General features: G+C 40.4%; 1 protein-coding gene across 18 annotated transcripts in view; it reads right to left on the reverse strand.

The window, feature by feature from the left end:
- LOC115628004 (twitchin) overlaps nt 1–21694 on the reverse strand; it is a 51963-nt gene that overhangs the window by 15164 nt on the left and 15105 nt on the right. For 13 of the 18 annotated variants that reach the window (XM_030523909.1, XM_030523917.1, XM_030523916.1 and 10 more), the window contains 14 exons: nt 19096–19269; nt 17582–17617; nt 13498–13645; nt 12872–13245; nt 9593–10418; nt 9176–9529; nt 7392–9104; nt 5704–6603; nt 4853–5616; nt 4640–4775; nt 3524–4414; nt 790–3456; nt 445–726; nt 50–349 (listed from right to left, as the gene is read on the reverse strand). In XM_030523909.1, coding sequence (XP_030379769.1) covers nt 50–349; nt 445–726; nt 790–3456; nt 3524–4414; nt 4640–4775; nt 4853–5616; nt 5704–6603; nt 7392–9104; nt 9176–9529; nt 9593–10418; nt 12872–13245; nt 13498–13645; nt 17582–17617; nt 19096–19269 — 9565 coding nt within the window. Of the gene's footprint in view, nt 1–49; nt 350–444; nt 727–789; nt 3457–3523; nt 4415–4639; nt 4776–4852; nt 5617–5703; nt 6604–7391; nt 9105–9175; nt 9530–9592; nt 10419–12871; nt 13246–13497; nt 13646–14728; nt 14768–17581; nt 17618–19095; nt 19270–21694 lie in introns of all 18 variants that reach the window. The other 5 variants (XM_030523929.1, XM_030523914.1, XM_030523924.1 and 2 more) reach the window with 3 other exon arrangements.

The following is a 21694-nucleotide window of genomic DNA, read 5'->3' on the forward strand; positions in this document are numbered from 1 at the left end:
TGATTAGTGCTTGACATTTCAAAACTGATTCCAAGCTATATATACTTACTGAAGGGATCTTTAGCAATTATTGAGCCAATAGTTTCTAATGGCTCAGACTCTCCCTCTTTGTTCAACGCCTTTACCCGGAACTTGTACTCATGACCAGGTACTAATCCATCGACATTGAATTCTGGCACATCGCTCTTGCCTACAGGTAACCAAATGCCAGTATCAGGATCGAATTTCTCCACCAAGTATCCCTCAATAGGCTCTCCGCCATCATCCTTCGGCTTCTTCCACTTAAGTTTGCATCCATCTTTATGTATGTCGGATACTTCCAGGGGACCTTCGGGCTTACCGGGCTTAGCTAAATTGAAAATAATAATAAATTAGTTTTTAAGAAACACAATAAAGCGGGATGACAAAATAGCCTGTACTGCTTGTACGAGTATATCTACTCACTTATAATATTTATTTGGAACTCGACTTGATCCTGACCATAAAGATTGTGGGCAACAATCTTATAAAGACCAGTGTCCTTTCTTTCTGGGTTATTGTTGATATATTTGGTGTTGTAAGGAACGTTCTCAACATGGCTGGCAGAAGTCGGCTGTACAGACTTGCCATTTTGTGTCCACGTAACGTCAGGCGCAGGCTCACCACTCACACTGATATCCAAGAAGATCGGCTCACCAGCCTTAACATTGTATGTTCGGATATTGCGGCGGTCGATTTTAGGTGCCACTGTTAAAATATATGACAAGAAATAGTCAGCCATAAGCATACTATATAATATTGAAAACTTACGTTTCCTTGGTTTGGTGATGACTGATTTGCTTGCATCGGATGGTTCACCAGGACCAGCTGCGTTAACAGCCTTGACACGGAATTCGTATTCGCAGTTCTCGTCAAGATTTGGCACTGTGGCCTTGCATTCTTCACCAAGCGATGGAACAGGGACTTCGGCACCCTTAATCCATTTGTCAGTACCCTTTTCACGTTTTTCAACAACGTAGCCGGTAATGGGAGAGCCGCCATCATTAAGAGGTGGTCGCCATACCAGATCGACATGATCTTTGTCCCAATCGACAGCTTCGGGTGTACCTGGCTTTCCAGGCTCGTCGAACGGATTCTTTGCAATAATAGAGTGATCACCCGTCAATGGTTCTGATTCACCTTCTGTATTAACAGCCAGAACACGGAATTTGTATTCATGTCCAGGCTCCAGATTATTCAACTCAGCAAATGGCTCCTTGAAGCGACCAGATGGCAACCAACGTCCAGTGTCAACGTCCATCTTTTCAACAATATAATGTTCAATGGGTAGACCACCATCATCTAGTGGCGGATTCCACTTGAGCTTGCAGCCTTCCTTGTGCACATCTGTAACTCTCAGCGGGCCCTCAGGAGCAGCTGGTTTGTCCAAAACAGTGATTTCGAATGAAGCTTCGTCATGGCCGGAATCGTTTTCAGCCTTAATTGTGTATTTGCCAGTATGCGAGCGCTTGGCAAATGGTACTGCCAATTTGGTGCGGTATGGTTCCATATCAATGTTGTGATCATCGCCCTCAATACGAGCCTTGTTGTGGAACCAAGTCTTTGTGGCTGGAGGCTCGCCAGACACCTTGATGTCATAACGAACATGTTGGCCAGCTTTGACAGTAATGTCTTTAATATTGGTTCTATCAATTTTGGGGGGAGCAAAGCGATCCTTCGCAGTCATTTGATCAGATGGCTCCGATGGCTTACTTTGGCCTGCCTTGTTAACAGCCTTGACACGGAATTGGTATTTAGTGCCTTCGATTAAGTCATTGACACGCGCCTTACAATCTGGTGTATTTGTTTCCAAAACCTTTTGCCATTTTCCGGTATTGTTATCTTTCTTCTCAACAATGTAACCGGTGATTGGTGCGCCACCATCGTCATCGGGCGCCCGCCATTTAAGATCTGCATGGTTGGCAGACCAGTCAGTAATTTGCGGTTTGCCAGGGGTATCAGCTGCATCGTATGGATTTTTGGCTGTGACAGGTGAGTCAGTGACCAAAGGTTCAGATTCTCCTTCAGCATTGACGGCCTTTACGCGGAACAGGTATTCCTTTCCTTCGGTTAGGCCAGTAACATCTGCTTCTGGTGTTTTTGTTGTCAAAACTGGTACCCAACGGCCGGTTTCGGTGTCCATGCGCTCCACAACGTAGTGCTCTATCGGCTCACCACCATCATCATCAGGTTTGTCCCATTTCAAGTGCAGACCCTCTGCAGTAACATCAGAGACAGCCAAAGGACCCTTAGGCTTGCTTGGCTTGCATAGCACTTCCAATTCCACTTCCACAGTATCAGTGCCGGAATCGTTCTTAGCGGTAACAACATATGTACCTCTATCAGCACGTCTTACTTTCGGCATTATGAACGTCGTTTTGTACTCCTCATTTTCAATTTTGATTTTATCGCTGGAAGTTATTTCAGCTCCGTTGTAAGTCCATGTAATTTTCGCTGGAGGTTCGGCCTTAACAGCTGCATCCATGTGCAGCATTTGTCCGCTTCTCAATATCTTCTTTTGCAGGTTCTTGCGGTCAATGTGGGGCTTCAGGAAACGAGGCTTAGCGACAACTGATTTCGAAACATCGCTAGGCTCACTAGGACCAGCCTTATTGACGGCAACAATACGGAACTCATATTCCTTTCCTTCCTCAACATTTGTGACTGTTCCCTTTGTCTTATCTCCAGGAACGGTGGCTGCATCAACCCATGCACGTCCTGACTTGTCGCGCATTTGAATGACATACTTTTGAATGGGAGCGCCACCATCGTTCTTTGGTGGATCCCATGCCAAGTCCACAAAGTCTTTGTCCCAGTTAGTGGGCTCTGGACGACCAGGCTTATCTGGCTCATCGAACGGATTCTTTGCAATGATTGGTTTCTCTGTTTCCAAATCTTCAGACTCGCCTTCCTTGTTGACAGCTCTGACGCGGAACTTGTATGGTTTGCCTTCATGCAGACCAATTACCTTAGCCTCTGGCTCAGTGCTCTTGCCACAAGGCAACCACTGGCCAGTATGTGGATCAAGTTTTTCGATTTCGTAGTAGTCGATTGGTGCACCACCATCATCATCGGGCTTCTCCCATTTCAACTTGCAGCTGTGCTTAGTAATATCATTGACTTGCAATGGACCCTTTGGTTTGCCTGGTTTACCCAAAACTGTAACGTCCAGTTCAGCAACATCCTCGCCAACTTCATTGGTGGCTTTGATGGTGTATTTTCCACTTTGTGGGCGCTTAGCGCGCATGACAAAGAATTTTGTATTGTAATCAACATTGTCAATTTTGATTCCTTCTTCGTCGCTGACCAGCAATTGATCCTTAAAGAACCACTCCACTTTCGGCGCAGGTTCGCCCTTGACATTGATGTCGAGGCTAATCGATAGACCAGCTTTGACGATCACAGGCTTCAGATTAGTACGATCAATATGTGGTTTCACTGTAAAACAAAACACGGAGTATACATGTAGTATTAAGAAAAGAAAGAGGCGTCGTTTTAGACTTACAGAAACGAGGCTTAGCTGTATGCCAGTTGGTTTGCTCTGACGGCTCAGAGGGGCCGGCCTTATTTACAGCACGAACACGGAATTTATATTGCTGACCTTCTTCGAGTTTCTTAACCACACCCTTGCAGATGGGTCCCTCAGTTTCAGCTGCTTTGACAAACTCTCCCGAGTCTTTGTCCATGACTTCAATAATATAGTTGGTAATTGGAGAGCCTCCATCGCGAATTGGTGGTTCCCACTTAAGTTTGACATGGTGTTCATCCCAGTCTTCAAGTTCAGGCAGTCCAGGTGGTGCAGACACATCAAATGGATTCTTGGCCACAATGGCAGAATCTGTTTCAAGTGGCTCAGATTCACCCTCTTCATTAACAGCCTTAACACGGAACTGGTAACGGTGGTTTGGTTCCAAGCCCTTGACATCAATTTCAGTTTTCTCGGGATCAACAGAGCCAGCTGGCACCCATTTGCCAGTTGCAGTATCCATTTTTTCGACAACATAGCTTGTAATGGGAACACCACCATCGTCTTTTGGTTTCTTCCATTTGAGCTTGCATCCTTCTTTGTGTACGTCTGAGACTTCCAATGGGCCTTCTGGCTTGGACGGTTTGTCCAAAATAATGACCTCTACCTCAGCCTCATCCACGCCGTTAATGTTTTCTGCGCGGAGCTTATAAACACCAGACTCCTTGCGAGTGGTATCCAACAAAGTAAATTTGGTATTGTAGTCTTCGTTATCCAATCGTGCTTGTCCAGAGGGTGTGACTTCTTTCTCTTTGAAGAACCAGGTTAGCGTAGGCGCTGGCTCACCCTTGACATCGACATCAAACTTAACCGTTTGACCGGCATGCACCTTGACTGGCTTCAGTTTTTCTCGATTGATGGATGGTTTGACTAAAATTGGTTAATGGGCATTGAAATTATAATCTATTCATATGAGAAAATTGAAAAATGCAAGCTTTTTAAGCCACTTACGATAGCATCAACATTTGGCTTAACATAAAAATGTGCATATAGAATGGATAATTAAAAAATATAGCTAAAATAAAAGCAATTACGAAGGCGCTAAAAATTGACACGGCATTGCAATCGGTGCTGAAAAAGTGGAAGTAATCTTACGATTTCTGGGCTTGGCCAAATGAGGGTCAGTTGCATCACTGGGCTCGCTAGGACCAGCTTTGTTGAGGGCGCGAACGCGGAATTGGTACACATTTCCTTCAGTAAGGCCCTCAACGGTAGCCTCCGGTGTGGGCGTCTATAATAAAGTGGACATTAGTACGAGGATACTTGTATGATGTAAAGTGATGTCTTTGAAATGCCAGGCAAACTTACGCTTGTAGTGAGAACCTCATCCCAAATTGGTGAAAATTTATCCTTCTTTTCAATAACATATCCAATAATTGGAGCACCTCCATCATCCCTCGGCGGCTCCCACTTCAATTTCACCATATGCTCATTATAATCCTCAATCTTTGGTGTACCTGGCTTGGTGGCAGCATCATATGGATTCTTTGCCACTATGCTGCCATCGGTCTCCAAAGGTTCTGATTCACCTTCCTCATTGATGGCCTTGACCCGAAACTGATACTCATGGCCTTCTTGAAGGCCCTTGACATCAAGTTCGGTATCATTGCCAGAGGTACGACCGACAGGTACCCAACGACCTTGTTTCTTATCGAACTTCTCAACTTGGTATGCTGTAATGGGCTTGCCACCATCGTCTTCTGGTTTTTGCCACTTCAGCTTACAGCTATCTTTTGTGATATCCTTAACGGCCAGTGGACCCTTTGGCTTACCAGGTGGAGCCAAAACGTTAACTTCCACAGTGGCTTCATCTTCACCGTGTTCGTTCTTAGCAACAATTTTATATGTGCCGGTGTGTTTTCTGACTGTGTCAATAATGGAAATTTTCGTATTGTACGGAACATTTTTAATTTCACTATTGCTGGGTAGATCCTCGGGCTTGAGCTCCTTATCGTTCTGGAACCAAGTTATGGTTGGTGGAGGTTCACCGCGTACATTAACGTCGTACTTGATTGGCTTGCCAGCACGAATTAGCAGAGGCTTCAAGTTGGTTCTGTCGATGCGAGGTTTCACTGCAATGGCCGATTGAATAGACAGACATCGATATAGGTATTAGTTGCTTAAAGAGTGGTAGGAATTTTTACGATTTTTATACTTACACTTCTTGTATTTCACTATTTGTGGTACGCTGGCGTCCGATGGTGGCGATGGACCAGCCTTGTTGACAGCTATAACGCGGAACTGGTATTCACCATATTCTTGCAAGCCGGCTACGGTTGCCTCCAACTGATCGCCGGGAACTTCCATAGCCTTTTCCCATTCTGGCTTATTCTTGTCCTTCTTTTCAATGATATATTTCTGAATTGGAGCACCACCATCGTTATTGGGTGCTGTCCATTTGAGACTGACACTTTGGTTATCGTAATCTGTAACCTCTGGTGTGCCGGGCTTGTTGGGCTCATCGAATGGATCCTTGGCAACAACGCCAACCAATGTAGTCAATGGCTCAGAGTCACCTTCCTCATTGACAGCGGAGACGCGGAACATGTACTCAGATCCAGGATTGAGACCTGTCACATCGAAGCTTGGTGGCTCCTTCTCACCTGGAGAGCGGCCAACGCGTACCCACTTTCCAGTAGCTGTATCCATTTTCTCAACAACGTATTCCTTAATTGGAACACCGCCGTCGTCCTCTGGCTTTTTCCATTGCAATTTACAGCCAGTTGAGGTAACATCGCTGACTGCAAGAGGTCCTTTGGGTGCACTGGGCTTACCGAGCACAACCAATTCAACTGTTTCACGATCTACACCGTTGCGATTTTCCGCCTTGAGAGTGTAGAAGCCGCTATCCTTGCGCACGGCATTGGTAATAACAAAGTCTGTATGGTAGTCGACATTTTCAATCTTAATCCGATCTCCTGTCGTGAGCGGCACATCATCACGCCAACTCCAGTGCAATTCTGGAACAGGCTCGCCGACAACGTCGACCGACCACTTGTGGGTACGACCACTCTTGATAGTAACGCGCTTGAATGTGGATCTATCGATTTGTGGTTTAACTATGGATTTAATGGTAAAAATTTGTCAGTCGATCGGTTGATTCAGATATATGCTGCTAAATACATATGCTTCTGCGACTCAAAAGCACTTACGTACGTGTTAAAAGCGTTGGCAGTAAAGCTGGTACGATTTGCGGCGAAATGAGTTGCTATTGCTAAAGCGTGAAGTTGCTAAATGATTTATTATATTGACTTTTAGACGTAATGCAAGTATTATTTTATTATTATTATTATTATATCCTGTTCGATAAGATCGATGAAAAAGACAAAATTGTTATATATTTTTTGTTACAACTACCACTACTCGTATTTAGATTTGTGTTAATGCGTCTTTTGTGAGAACAGCACGATCATACAATTATCTTTAATAGCTACTACATAAATTGATTGGACGCTGATACTTTCTGGAATTACCATCTGTTTTTGCAGATTATTGAATTTATGGAAAACACGTTACAGGACGATGGTGTGTGAGATATACTTGTATTATACGAGTATCTTAAATATTTAACGATGCGTACTGAATAGATGTGGTAAGTGCGTGAATATTATATCTTATTATTATTATTATTTGTATTATTACATTGTATTTTGCGGGAGATACTACTTGTATGTACATTTGTGATCATCTACGTCGAATACTAAAACATATTCGTAGATTAATGGTGGACACTATTGATGTATTTTAAGCTAGCATGTTTGTTTGTGCACTCTGCATTGAATGTTAAGCCAAAAGCCGTTTATTAAAGTGACCTTTATACATAGATAGAGTGCTTTGTAGTACTTACGGTTCCTGTGTTTGCAGAGATGGTTATCAGTGGGCTGCGAAGGCTCTGAAGCACCAGCTTTGTTGACAGCGCGTACGCGAAACTGATAAACCATTTTCTCTTTAAGTCCCTCAACCTTACATTCGGGTGTGGGATCTTCTGTCTTGGCTACTTCGGTCCATGTTGGCGAGAATTTGTCCTTCATTTCAACAATATAGTGAGTAACTGGGCGACCACCATCGGAGGGCGGTCTCTTCCACTTAAGTGACACACTCTTGTTATCGTAATCGTCGATAGTTGGCTGACTAGGTGGACTTGGTGGGTCGTAGGGATTCTTGGCTTCAATGGCGTCGGTTGTCTCAAGTGGCTCAGATTCGCCCTCTTTGTTGATGGCTTTGACACGGAACTTGTATTTCTTGTTTGGTGTAAGTCCCTTGAAGTCGAAGGAGGTCTCATCGGGACCAACCTCTCCGGCTGGAATCCAACGACCCGTTTCTTCATCCATGCGCTCAAGGGCGTAGCCGGTGATTTCACAGCCACCGTCGTCTTGAGGTCGCTTCCACTTCATCTTGATATGATTGGCGCGAACTTCTTCGGGTTCGAATGGACCACCCGGAGCCAATGGGCGATCCAAGACTATGACTTGAGCCTCAGACTCAATGGTGCCTGAGCTATTTGTCAAAACCAATTTATATTTGCCAGTATCGCCACGGATAGCTTTCTTGATAGTTATTGACGAGTTACGTTCCAGTTGTTCCAGACAAATGCGCTGGTTGTCGAACTTCACGTTTTCGGTGCCCTTCACCCATGTTGCCGTTGGTTCAGGCTCACCATCGTATTTAATATCATAGCGTACGGTTTGTCCTTTCTTGACCGTGATATTTTTGAGGCCATCGCCAACAAGGAATGGTTTGACGAAACGGCACTTCGCAATAATGGCTTTTGTTTTGTCGCTAGGTTCGCCAGGCCCTGCCCGATTAACAGCACGGACTCGAAATTCGTACTGCTGGCCCTCTTTAAGTCCATCAACGGTGCCTGCTCTAGCATCTCCAGGCACTTCTTTACCGGCCACCCAATCATTTGAGAACTTCTCTTTGTACTCAATGACATAGGATGTGATGGGATCTCCACCATCGCTATCTGGTGCTTCCCATTTAAGATCGGCATGATCCTTATCCCAATCGGTAAGGTCAACATCTTTGGGCTTGCCAGGCTCATCCCATGGATCCTTGGCAAGAATTGAATTCTTGAAGGTGGCCGGATCTGATGGGCCAATTTTATTTACAGCACGTATGCGGAATCTGTACTGCTTCTTTGGCACTAAGTCCTCAATTTTCTTGGAACATGGTTCACTTGGCAAAACTTCAGCGACAGGTTCCCAGCCTTGTTTCTTACTAAGATCTTGCCGTTCAATAATGTATTTGGTCAGTGGAGTGCCTCCATCATCGGGAGGTGGTTTGAAGTTCACAACACAAGATGTTTGATACACATCTGTGACATCAACATCTTGCGGTGGCTGAGGAACATCTTGGCAAGTAATTTTGACATCTTTGGTATCCTCTCCTTGTGCGTTCGATAACTTGATTTGATACGGGCCTGACATATCCCTGGATGGTTTCTTGATTTTGAATGTGACTTTATCATCTGTAATAGCCACCTCAACATCTTTAACAGGCAATGGCTTGCCATCCTTGACCAATTTGGCCTCAACAGGAGATTGTTTGGTACCGCTTACTATTCACGAACGAAGACATTATTTACATACTTATATTCGGGCTAAAACAAATAAAGAAAGTGGTATTTACCTTTGTATGGTACTTCTATGATTACAGGCGCACTTATTGGGCCAGCAAACTCTTCTGGACAGTCAATGTTGGGCCTGCTCTCTCCCTTGCGCACGGACAGCTTGCATGACGACGTTAGTTGTCCCGACTCACACGTGATTTCGCCCTGATCAGTCAGTTCTAAATTATTGAAAATCAATTGATGTTTACCACCACCCAAGTTCTTGATTTCGATGCGATCGCTCGGCACTATCGGCTCTCCATTGAATTTCCAATCGCATGGTGCAGTTTGGTCTTGAAGCTCGACATCGAGTACCAATTTCTCACGCTCCACGGCATCTGTATCCTTGAGCTTTTTGTTAAAGCGATTTTGATCTAGAAGTAAATACATTTTGGACTTATAACTGTGAAGTTGGGGCATACTCGATAAGCACTTACAGTTAATTATTATTTCAGCTTCAGTCTTATCAGCATTAGTTGTGCACTTGAATTGGCCAGCATCGGTAACCTTGCAGTCCTTAATAATAAGTTTACGCTTGCGACCTTCCTTAACGATCTGCATGCGTTTATCTGGCTTGATTTCTTCATTGTTGCGGAACCATTGAACTTCGCCCTGTGCATCGTCGATCTCACAGGCCAGAGTAACGGTGTCCTTCTCAATGCACTGTTGTGATTTTAGAACCTTAACAAACTTGTAAGGATACTCAACAACTTTGAGAGCGCACTCGGTCTTGTCGGGCTGCTTGTCCAATTGACATCTGTACTGGCCAGAATCCTCCAGCACCGACTCCTTAATAATCAACTTAAGGTTGCCATTAATATCTTTAGAGATCAAATAACGAGGATCATCAGACTCGATCTTTTTGTTATCCTTGAACCAGTGCACATTGGCCATGCTGCTGCTTACGGAGCACTCCAAGGTCGTTTCGTGTTCGGTGAATCCTTCGAGCTTCTTCTTGAGCGGCTTAGTGAAGGTATATGAGGGATCAGCCTCTTCGACGTTGAGGAACGCCGTGCTGGACACACCGCCGATTTCGATGGTGTACTTGCCAGTGTCCTCCACCTTGGGTGTCGTAATTATCAGCTGATAGGTATCGTTCTCGTTCTTGAACTTGAATTTGCTGCCAGTGAACACCTCCTCCTTCCTGAACAGCCATTTGGCCTTGCAGTTGGGCTTGCTGAATCTTGCTTCAAACACAACCTTCTTATCCTTGCCTTCCTTGGCAAATTGATCGATGAGAGGACTTAGGAACGACTCCACCTTCTGGGCTCATGTAGCAATCGGATTCGCGATTTTTTTTTTATTGCGTTGTCAAAAATGGGTAAAGATGTCAAACGACAATCGATTTGATATACGATTAATAATCTTTCTTTGATTTACATTTCTGATTGATATTAGTAAATAATATATGCACACATATAAACTCTTATACAGATGTCTAAGGACACCAGTTGTGAAATCCATATGTGCGCTATAATTATTTCTTATGCTTTTTCGCAAAATGTTTTTCAAAAAACAAATACTGTATGTAATTACAAAATCCTAAAATCGTTTAGGATCGCAAAACGTACTTGTTTTTTTAGTACCATATAGAACATATAAAGAGGGGTAACCACTGTAATTGGAAAGTTTTATTTTTGGCACACCTTGGGTACATATGTAGGTTGTTTGGGCGATGCTTCTGTGAAGCTTAATTCAAGAGCTCTCCTTCTTGAATGGGAGTAAGGGGATATAATAAAAAGAGAGATATCTTTTAAAGGTTTTCCAAGGTGTACTGACAAAAGTCAAAACTGACCAATTACTGAGTTGCCCGTTTGCACATGCATGCCCATAAATATGGAAATATTACGCTCAAAATGTTTCCACATTCATGAGAAAAATATAAAATCTATGCATACACGGCTATGAAATTAATTGGCTGTTCACTCCCCAAAATATTATTGTTGGCGTTTCTGGTGCTTCTCCCAAAGGGAATTTCGAATAATGTTCTCCTCCATCCGAATATAAAAATAAATTAAAATGTAATCTACAGAATAGAATAGGGAAAAAAACACCAATCACCATCAATAAGTTTCTGAGGAGTGCTGCCATATTTGCGGATATACGGGGTATACCGCCATTAGATACTAAGCATATCTTTTTAATGCCTAAGTCGTATATCGAATGCAACGTTTGATAACCGCTGTCAAATCGGCGAGCGCGTCAAGTGCAAAAATAAGCAGCGGCAATGAAAATTCAAACTTAAAGCTCTTTTTTTTTTGGCATGCAGGAAGTAGTACATAAGTAGATCCCATAGATCGGAGCGACAAAATTGTTATTAACTGAGGGACGAAAGGTAATGTATTTGATGAGAAAGAAGCATTTATGTTGGGACAGGTTGTGGAGTTGTGTTCCAACTTTTTGTGTTACGGTGCACATGAGATGACCCGATTCGATGCCAAACTTAATGCCGAAAAAATCGCAAAATGCAAACATCAGTTCAACACCGTGCTACGGCCCGGCTCTGTTCTTTTTTTTTTTTTTGTTTATTGCAGAAAAGAAAATTATAAAAAAGAAGTTATACTTGCGCCAAGACAGATAAGAAAAGAGAGAGAGAGAGAGTAGGACAGAGATACTCTGAGATTCCATTAAACTCGCTACCTACTTAGATACTGTTCTGTATACAAAGTTTAGAAATGGAATCGCATAAAATTAAAAAGGTTTCACTTTGTTGCAAAATTGCCAAAAAACAAGATTTATTCTTGTCACTGTAAAAGGTTTGTTGTTGTTGTTGTTGGTTTCGGTATTGTACACACGATATACCTATATTAAGTATTAGAATTATAATAGACATTTTTAAAGCGCACCTCCTCACGTCGAAACGGATGCAACGTTGGCCAATCTGGGATCAACTCAGCCAAAGATGGTCTACGTGATGTTTGCGTCTAATTTGCATATCATATAATGAATAGAAGTGATAGATCATATGAGAAAGTAGCAATTTGCGCCCTACACATACATAGTTTTAAATGTATGCAACTGAAGTTGGCCCATCAAACCATATTTGTAATTCACGAGTATATCTTCCTCTTAAATCTTGGCCTAGTTGGAATGCAATACAATCTGAAATGTTGCTCCCTAGTTATGATGATGCCTTTTTGATGTATGGCTTGTATTTCGGAGTCGATATTATTGTGAATTGAAGATATTTACTTATGGTTGGTAAATATAAATAGCATCGGCTGGCATGATGGTTTAAGTTTTTCGATGAATATGTGCTTTTCATAACAAATTAAAATACTCTACGTCGATAGCTTCAAATATAAGTATATAGCAAGCCCTTCGGAAAGTTTGCTCATCATAAGTGGTTTTAAGTCATTGCGGTTATATTTTGGGGGGCAGTTAGTTTCTTCAGGTGTTCCCTCATATAATCTTGTAAGGCGTATTATTATTTTTTTTATAGGTACTTATAATTCTTGCATGCCTATAATTAAGAAATGATGTAATACTGAAAAGGGATTGAGCAAACTTTGAAGGGCCCTCTCGAATTTACGCATAGAAAGCATCTATGAGGCTATATACTATAAGTGCCTTAATTGTAGTAATATATATAGTGCACTGGATGTGGAAAGCGCAGTCCTGTTCGCGTCTACTTGCCAACCCGACTAAAACTACCATTGGGTTATTGTTTGGAAATTGCAAATGAAAGCAAAGCGCATATACAATCTGCTTCTTACCCTTTCAACTTTTTTAAGAGCAGGTAACGGTTTTTCAGTTTCTTTAAGATCTCCCCAATTGGGATCTTGTTCTTCTTTGTCCCATTTTTGATAACGACGTTTCTTAAGCATGGCACGGAAATCCATGCCACTAGAATCGGAGACATATAGCTGCATCTCAGCCGAGTCTTCGCCGTGTATGTTCGAGACAACGACCTTATATTTGCCTTCATCGTTGGGCTTGCACTTACGCATACACAGAGTAATTGTGTTTGTTTGTCCATCTGTTAGGAACTTATAACGTCCGCCTTCAAGAATCTCACTAACTCCTTTGTAGAACTTGAATGTGGGTGCCGGATTACCCTCGACACCGACCGTAAGGTAGGCCGTCGAGTCTATATGTTTATGGGCACGAAAAAAATGTGTAAAACAAATACAATTGTTAAACTCGTTAGTCAAGAACAATGTAATGCATGTACATATATCCACCAAACTGTCGGATTATTATTCAAATGTGAGATATGACAAAACATTAGATTAAATAGAGTGTTTCATGATAGATTCTGGAATGGTTCTTCTGCTACACAGAGAGAGAGAGAGAAAGAAGGGGGGGGGGGGGGGGGGGGGGGGGGGGGGGCAGTACATACCTTCGACCACTGAGTAGGACTCCTGGACATCAACAATAGCGGGTGGACCGCCATCGCCGACATCGCGCAATGGAGTCGATGGCTTATTGATAAGGTCCTCCAAGTCCTGTACGCTGGGACGGCGCACATCGATCGAGGGTCGTCTCCTCTGTTATGGCCAATCACACACAACATATGGGAGACAAGCACGTAAACAAATAGAAGGAGACAAAATCGATTAGTCATAGTCACAGACACTCGTGGAACATTCAATTCTTTATTATTGATCGAAAAAATTGTTTAAAACTACGGATTACATACAAACAAAAAATCGAAATTCTAGGGAAAAGGGCGACAAACTATGCCAACTACGAGTACCAAACTAAACATAAAGCTGTATAAAAATCTACTATGCAAAGTAAAACATATGCAGAATGGGAATAATACTATGAGTTAAGATCGATAATTATCAGTTGGGAATGTTTGTAAGTACTTGTATATAGAATAGCTACTCGTACGTTAGGTTGTTATTTATAGCAAAGCGATCGCAATTGATATTATGTACATTAGTATAATAATATCCTGCATCACATATTTCATATGCAATTCTCAATTCTTTTTCTTATAGAATATGTTAGCAAAATTATCAAATGTTTAGTTTTTAGTTTTTTCAATAAGGGGTTTTTTTATCGACTGAAACTTAAACTAAGGAATTGTAGAAAGCCATTTGAAAATGTATAGTTATTGAAAAATTCGATATCAGTTTGTAGTTAAGAGTTGCAGTCCTAATACTAAGTGCTTCTAGGATTCGACATGATTACAAATCTAGCAACGATCTGTTCAGATAATGACAACCAAATCGAATCCAGACTGACAGACAGATGCAATATATGAAGACTTTAGTACAAAATGGAATGGTTTGTACATAGTTTGAGGTCTGTTCTTTCGTAAATTTGAAACTCGTATGTTGGTAAATGTTGGTTGTTGTCCTTCGAGTAGTTTCGGGATTTTGGGCTAAATCCATTTCACCTATGGGTATTATTTACAATTGAAACATACACAAATACATTATGTACATACATACACGTGTGATTGTTGTACTCATGTTTGTGAAACTTTATTTACAAGATATGCTCTATAACTATTTAATGTTATATACGTCTTTTCTTTATACAATTAGCATCATTGGCGAACAAGAAAACAAACGAAAACAATTGAGAGCAAATGTGATCGTTCGATCACGATTTAAGACCTGTTTAGTGTCACCCATTTCGCCGGGTCGATGTTGTTTCTTCTAGTATGTTGTGAAGTAGTAAAAAAAAAGAGAGAAACAATTCAAAAATCGGTTAATACACCACCAATCACAATTTCAACGTTCTAGAGAATCTAGTCCGGTTATGCGTCGCTCCAATAGCAGCTCTTCAATCGTCCAACCTCGTTAAATCACACACATAAGTAGGCCTAACTACTCCTATAAGAATCTGAATCTGAGAATCCTTGGTATCGTTCGAATGCATCTGAGTCAAACACAGATCAATCAAATCATCTTGTATTATGTATTATGTACTATGATGGGCACCAATAGATAAGTGAGGTTTCCATCTGGTTCAATACATTTTGGGATTAGTATTGTTCTTGTAGATGTGCATTATACTAGTTATTTGTGTTATTTTGATTTTTGGTTATGCAGTGCAAATAGATAATCAGGCTTAGCGTCTTATTAGCAACTCGAGCAAGTCTCTCACGCAAATTGTTTAAGCCATAAATAGATTTCAATTTGCGTTTCGTCCTTTTTGGTAGCACCGCTCTCCACTACATATGTATATGTATGGAGATAGAGGCAATAAGTAACACGAATAGTATGATATACATATTCAAAAGAAGAAGAATAACTAATAAAAAATTAATGTAATAATGCTAAATGCTTTTTATTTTTGTTTCGAATCAAATAACAACAAAACTACTGTAATTTACTGTCGGTGTGAGTAATCCTTTTTGAATCAACTACGGATTTGTAATTGCTTTTGTATGCATGTAGTATATGTTGGTGTTGGTATTGGTGTGGGTGTAGGTGTGGGTGTGGGTGTGGGTGTGTGCGTGTGTATATAGATATATAGATGGGTAAGCTTCTTCGAGTGGCTCACAAAGTGTTAGGAGAAATGAGACCAAACACTACATAAAGCAATGCACAACTAACTCTCACCTGTCCTTCACCGACCTCGCCTGGCCTCAACAACTGGAATATTTATATTTTAAATCGAATTAAAATGCTGGACAACAATTGCACATACATTTTGTTTTGCATTTATGTAATTGATTTGCTGCGCATGTATGTATGTCTGTGTGTGTGTGTGTGTGTGTGTGTGTGTGTGTGTGTGTGTGTGTGTGTGTGTGTGTGCGTGTGGTGGGTGTAAGATTGTGTGTTTGTGTGTGTGTATCTGTGCTGCATGTGGTTGTGAACTGTACGATTTAGGGGGCAATTGGAACGATCTTTGGATAATTTCGACTAACAAAAAAAAAAAGAAAAAAAACAACAAACAATCGCTTCACACCACCACCTACGAATCATCGTCATTAATAAGTACATTACTACTTAGTAGGTGCTATCACATACAAGTAGTTAGTCGTCAGCTCTGCCCACACAGTAGTTACTAGAAGAGGCAAATACTCTCGAATTGGTTTACTTTTAAAGCATTTCACCTATTGACTTCAAATAAATTTTCCCATCTTGCTGATCGTAGCACTGCTACTAATACGGATACTAATACGGATACTAATACGGATGGATACGAATACGGATACTAATACGGATACTGATACTGATATTGATATTGTATGGCACACAATATTCGCGGCAATGCACGTCTACTCTTTACTCACGACACTTTAAACTGAATATTAATTAAATTGGCGCAAAAAAAGTGTTGGCATCAAATAGAAATCCAAGTCTGTTGGCCATGAATTTCAGCTGCAAGCAGAAGCAATAAATAGCAGCCATTTATTTCGATCTATATTCTCACACACGCACAAATACACACATGTGTGACATGTACATATGTATAGTTATAGACTACTTGTATAGCGATAACTATAGATATAGCTAAAAAGCATATATCATACATACATACACATACACAAACATGTACGCATGTAGGGTGGTGTGCGAGGTTTGATTATTAAATTGCATTTTTTGCATACAATATGCACACACATCTATATATCTATCTATCTATCTATTTGAAATCTATTTCAAATATTCTTTCTTTATAGCTAAACCACTTATATAAATTGTTGCATTTGCGTTCGGATTCTTATTTATACATATTTGTAATTGTATTTGCAGCACACAAAAATATGAAACCTAGCATTTGAAGGGCGTGTACATAAGGAGAAACATACAAACATACCTACACAGAGCCTATACTAGACACATATGTACTTGTACATAAGTACAATGGCTATATAGTATATACGAGTATGTACATAGTATACTTTTTTTGGTGCATTGTGGTGTGTGCATGGATTTGCAAGCATACGAATATAATATATATATGTAGGTAGGTATTTATATATAAAAATATGCATATGCACATAGCTTGGCCCACACGAAGGTAAGCGCGTTAAGTCTATTATTAGCCAGGGCATCGCGTTTAGATCATTAGAGCGCGTTGGAGAGACAACAGCGGGGTCATGAGGCGGGGTCTCTGGGACCCCCAAGCTAAATACATCAGTTCTTAAACAGTTGGCTGCCAAGTGCCAAGTGCGTGGGTCATTCAAATGAAACAGAATCTGAATCTAAATCTGAATCAGAAACAGAAACGAGGATAACAAGTGCTCCCGATATTCCGCTAGAGTGAATTCGTTCGTTAGATCGATTGCATATATCTAGCGATTGTTGCAATTGTACGTCGCTATGGGTTATTAAAAGATTGCCAAGTATTAAGTTTTAGTTAAATGACCTAATTTTTAATACATATCTATAGTATGTATAATAAGCTTTCATTCATATCCTAAATGTCCTACACCTATTTTCATATTATCCCATGAGGCTAAGACTAGAAAATATGCATTGTGGTAGGTTTTAAGCAAATAAAGCGTATCTTACCCGTGAGTCCAGGACTTCGCCGGGGCGGAGTTTCTTCTACGGTTTTGTGGGTTGGCGGTTGGCAGTGGTTGGTGGTGTTTGGTGGTGTATGTGATATAGATAATGTGCCATATGTGGTTTTGTTTTGATTTGGTTGATTTGGTTGATTGTAGGCAAGTAGGGTATGCATTTGTTTGTGTAACATTGTTTTTGATATTTTGGGCACATTATTGTTGGTTGTTGTTGATTGGTTTGGTTGATTGGTTGGTTGATTGGTTGGTTGATTGGTTGTTTATCGATTGATCGGTTGATCGGTTCAGTTACACAGGTGCAGATGGCAGGCACAAACAAAATGAAGAACAGTGTGTTGTTTTGTTTTGTTGTTGTTGGTTGGTGATTTTGTTGGATTTGGTTTTGGTTATTTAATTGTGTTGTGGTGGTTTTTTGTTAAATATACAATTTGTTTTTTTTTTTTTTGTTTTTTTGTCATATACATAGAAGGGGAACACAGGAAATATTGGCATTAGGTACGATACATAAAAGTGAATAACTAATACATGTAATTATTTACTACAAACAGGCAAATCTGTTAGGCACAAATGACTCGAGTCAGAGCCATCGGTGACACAGTCTAGAACGCACAATTATCGGGTGCATAGTCTACTACTATACGGTTTGTTTTTATTCTTTAAATCTTCTACAACATGTGACTCCAAACATAGTTACGAGACTACATACGAAACGATACGATTTTGGGCAAACAAAGAGCTAATTAAGTATATGTATTTGTTCGACTCAAAGCCGCTCGCTACTCATTACTTGCAACCCCTCGGCCACGGGGATGGGGGCTACTACTGCGATTGTGCCGGCCGGCATTACTTACTACATACTTATAAGTATATACACATGTATGTATACAATGAAATTCTATTTAATACGAAATGGAATCAAAATATTTTGTAAATTTATACAAAAGAAAAAAAAACTCTTTCAATTTATATATAATGTATTATGTAGCTTTAAATAGGTCGCTCTGGAATGTATGTGGATATTATTATAAGTAGAGTGAGGTAAAGGCATGGGACTTCTGAGGGGACTTCTACATGTTTTTTATGTGATAATTCAATACGAGTGTGTACCAAGTTCATATGCATTTATGCCATTTGGTAAGCAAATAAGCAATAGGGAGTTCTAATCACGAAATGCTTGCGACTATGTTGGTATATACATGAACTTTCAAAATAATCAACTCGTACTACAGTAACCGATAGTGTTATCAATGTCATGTCCTAGATATATATATATATGTATATGTATATATGTATATATATATATATATATTTGAAATGACAGTTTTGGACACTTATGCAATTCAGTTGCCCTCGTTAATGCTTTCCTCCTCCCAATGAGGAAATGGTTCGCATTTTGGTCAAGTGAAGAGCATAAGTTGTTCTTTCCGAGATGTTGTTGTTGTTGTTGTTGTTTTCTATATATACTATATATATGGTTATGGGTGTATGTATAAACCAAATTACCTCGTCATTAATAATGAGCGATGGTCGTCGACCCGTATCGGCTGGTGGAATAAGGGAGCCACGACGACTGGGCGGCTCTGGGGCAAGTGATGGGCGTTTCTCACGAATCACCTCGATCTTTGGCGGCTCGCCAGGGGCAGGCGGCTGCATTCTGGGTGCCTTTGGCTTATCATCCTAAATGTAAAGAAGAAATTTGTTAAATATCACATCGATTCCGACCAACAACCCATATCCCTGCGTGATGGGGGCCGAGAATCTTGAATGGTCTGCTAGAAATTTATATCCGTATGTGGGGGAGTATTGCATAGATGTATGTATGATTACTTATCTATATACTTGTACTGTTTATTTTTCACACGCGATCTCTGTGTACGAATGTACCAAGTATAGTATTTACAGTTGCAAAATATTCACATATTTTGCGTACACATGCACTGGAATTCTGTTTTAGTGGTTCAATGGGTCAATGTCACTTTGTACAGGTAATGAGTGTAATTGAATTACGCACCGGAGCCGCAGTTACTCTAATCGTGGCCATTACAAGTATGTGTTGAATGTATGGAAAGAACTGATAGTCCTATGAGTTTGGAGAGCTCATTTGAGAACTGCAATAATTAGTACTACGCGAGGCTTTGCATGTTCGTGTTGTCTTCGACTTTTGTCACTTTCCACTTTCCACTTTCAGTTTTAGTTTTGATAAAAAAAAAACAACAACAAAAAAATGTGCTCCAATATCAACCGTTTGTCATGAACGACAAGAGAAGACAGACAGCAGACATTTGGATAGCTAGAGGTATGCATGTTTTTGACAAAAGATTTTCAACACATTAAATATAAAAATATAAATGTATATATATATATATATATATATTTATATATGCATGTACATATATATTTATGCATAAAAATATTTGTATGTATATATCTATTGTGTAATCTGCTCAAACATATCGAAACGAGTCACCTCGACGACATTTTGAAAGAAACCCGCCTCCAACCTCACGAGAAAAACAGTATTCATTTTTCTATTGCATGTTGACGAGAACAGACACAGACATACCTACATACATATGTACAGATGTATGTACATACATATTCGTGTGCGTGCGGGCGTGTGTGTGTGTGCGTGTGCACAAGTTATAAGCATATGAAAAAATATGAATATATATGTATATATCATATACATAGAATAAATAGAAATATCAAAAATATAAAATAACTAACAACATCAGTCCAAAAGATACCTAAAAATACGCACAGTTTTATGAAGACTATGATAATGCCGCTCTATTTATACTGGAAGGAGTCAACCTTGAATTTTTATGATCGGCCTACTAAATAAAAAAAAATGTATATTAAAAAATCCCACTGATGCCAATTCTGAGGCTGCGGCCAATGCTGATGCTGATGGCACCTCTGCTGCAACACAGAGTCGCGGTAAGCCACACAATATTCTAATTCTTCAGCTATGTAGTCGGCGTCCTACAAAGTTCTTTAGCATTGTGTGAACAATCGTAAGCGTCTAGGCGATAGCCAGATGGTGTAGTGCTTACCTTTGGCGCTTCTACAGGCAATTTGACTTCGGGTGTCTTGCTTTCCGGAGTGTTAATGGCGGGTACGGGGGTTTCTGGTTTGGTTTTCTCGATATCGACAGGTTCATATTTTTCTAAGACAGGACGCTGATAATCATCTACAATGGTGGCTAAAGCTTCGGGCTTTTTCAGTTCAGATATTTGTGCCTTGGTAGCTTTCGTAGGATTGAACTGCTCCATCGCATTCGCCTTTTAGCCAAACACAAATATTTAAATATGGGTAATTGAATATACACGTACATTTGAAAATATATGGAAGAAAATATGGAAAGCGTGCAGTTTTTGCAGAAGAAAGAAGATGCATAGAAAGGCAGAGAAGGAAGCTACTTTTGCCAAAAGGTTTTTGTTTTTTGTTTTTGTTTCTCTATATTGCTTGTTAAGATAGCGGCCAGCTTTGCGAAAAGATCCTAAAGATAAGAAATGCATACACAGATATGTCACAGAATGTAGAAGGAAAAGAATGCGGTACCAAAAAGAAATGTCACCGTAAGATAGCTTGGAAAATCAAGAGTAAGAAAGTCGAACTGCAAAATATAGAGAAAGAGTTGGAGAGAAAAAGAAAGAGAGACAGACAGAGCGAATAAAAGAAAGAGCACAGAATCATACAAGAGGAACATAGAAAACATAGAAAGAGCAAGAGAAATGGTCAAGACAGAGAGAATTTTGTTTTAGAACGATGCATTCTATTCCAATGGCACTGAAGCGGTCATTGGTACAGAATGCACTCGAAGTATTATAAAAAGAAGTACGAAAAAAGAATAGGAAGATTCGAATAGATAGAGAAAGTGTGTGTATGTGTGTGTGTGTGTGTTCGTAAGAGAGAATGTCAAGTATTTGAAGAAAGAAGGAGAAACAGATGCAATACAGTAAGTTGCGAAGGCAAGTTTGCTGCTCGTCTCTGAAAGAGAGATCGAGTAGAGCGGCAATAGGTTGTTGTAGTAAAGATTTGAAAATATCAGTTTTTAGGGGACAACACACATACATATTGTTGCGATAGTACGAGTATA

The sequence above is a fragment of the Scaptodrosophila lebanonensis genome, unplaced genomic scaffold (assembly GCF_003285725.1).
Source record: "Scaptodrosophila lebanonensis strain 11010-0011.00,11010-0021.00 unplaced genomic scaffold, SlebRS2 tig00000098-arrow-pilon, whole genome shotgun sequence".
Classification (NCBI taxonomy): domain Eukaryota; kingdom Metazoa; phylum Arthropoda; class Insecta; order Diptera; family Drosophilidae; genus Scaptodrosophila; species Scaptodrosophila lebanonensis.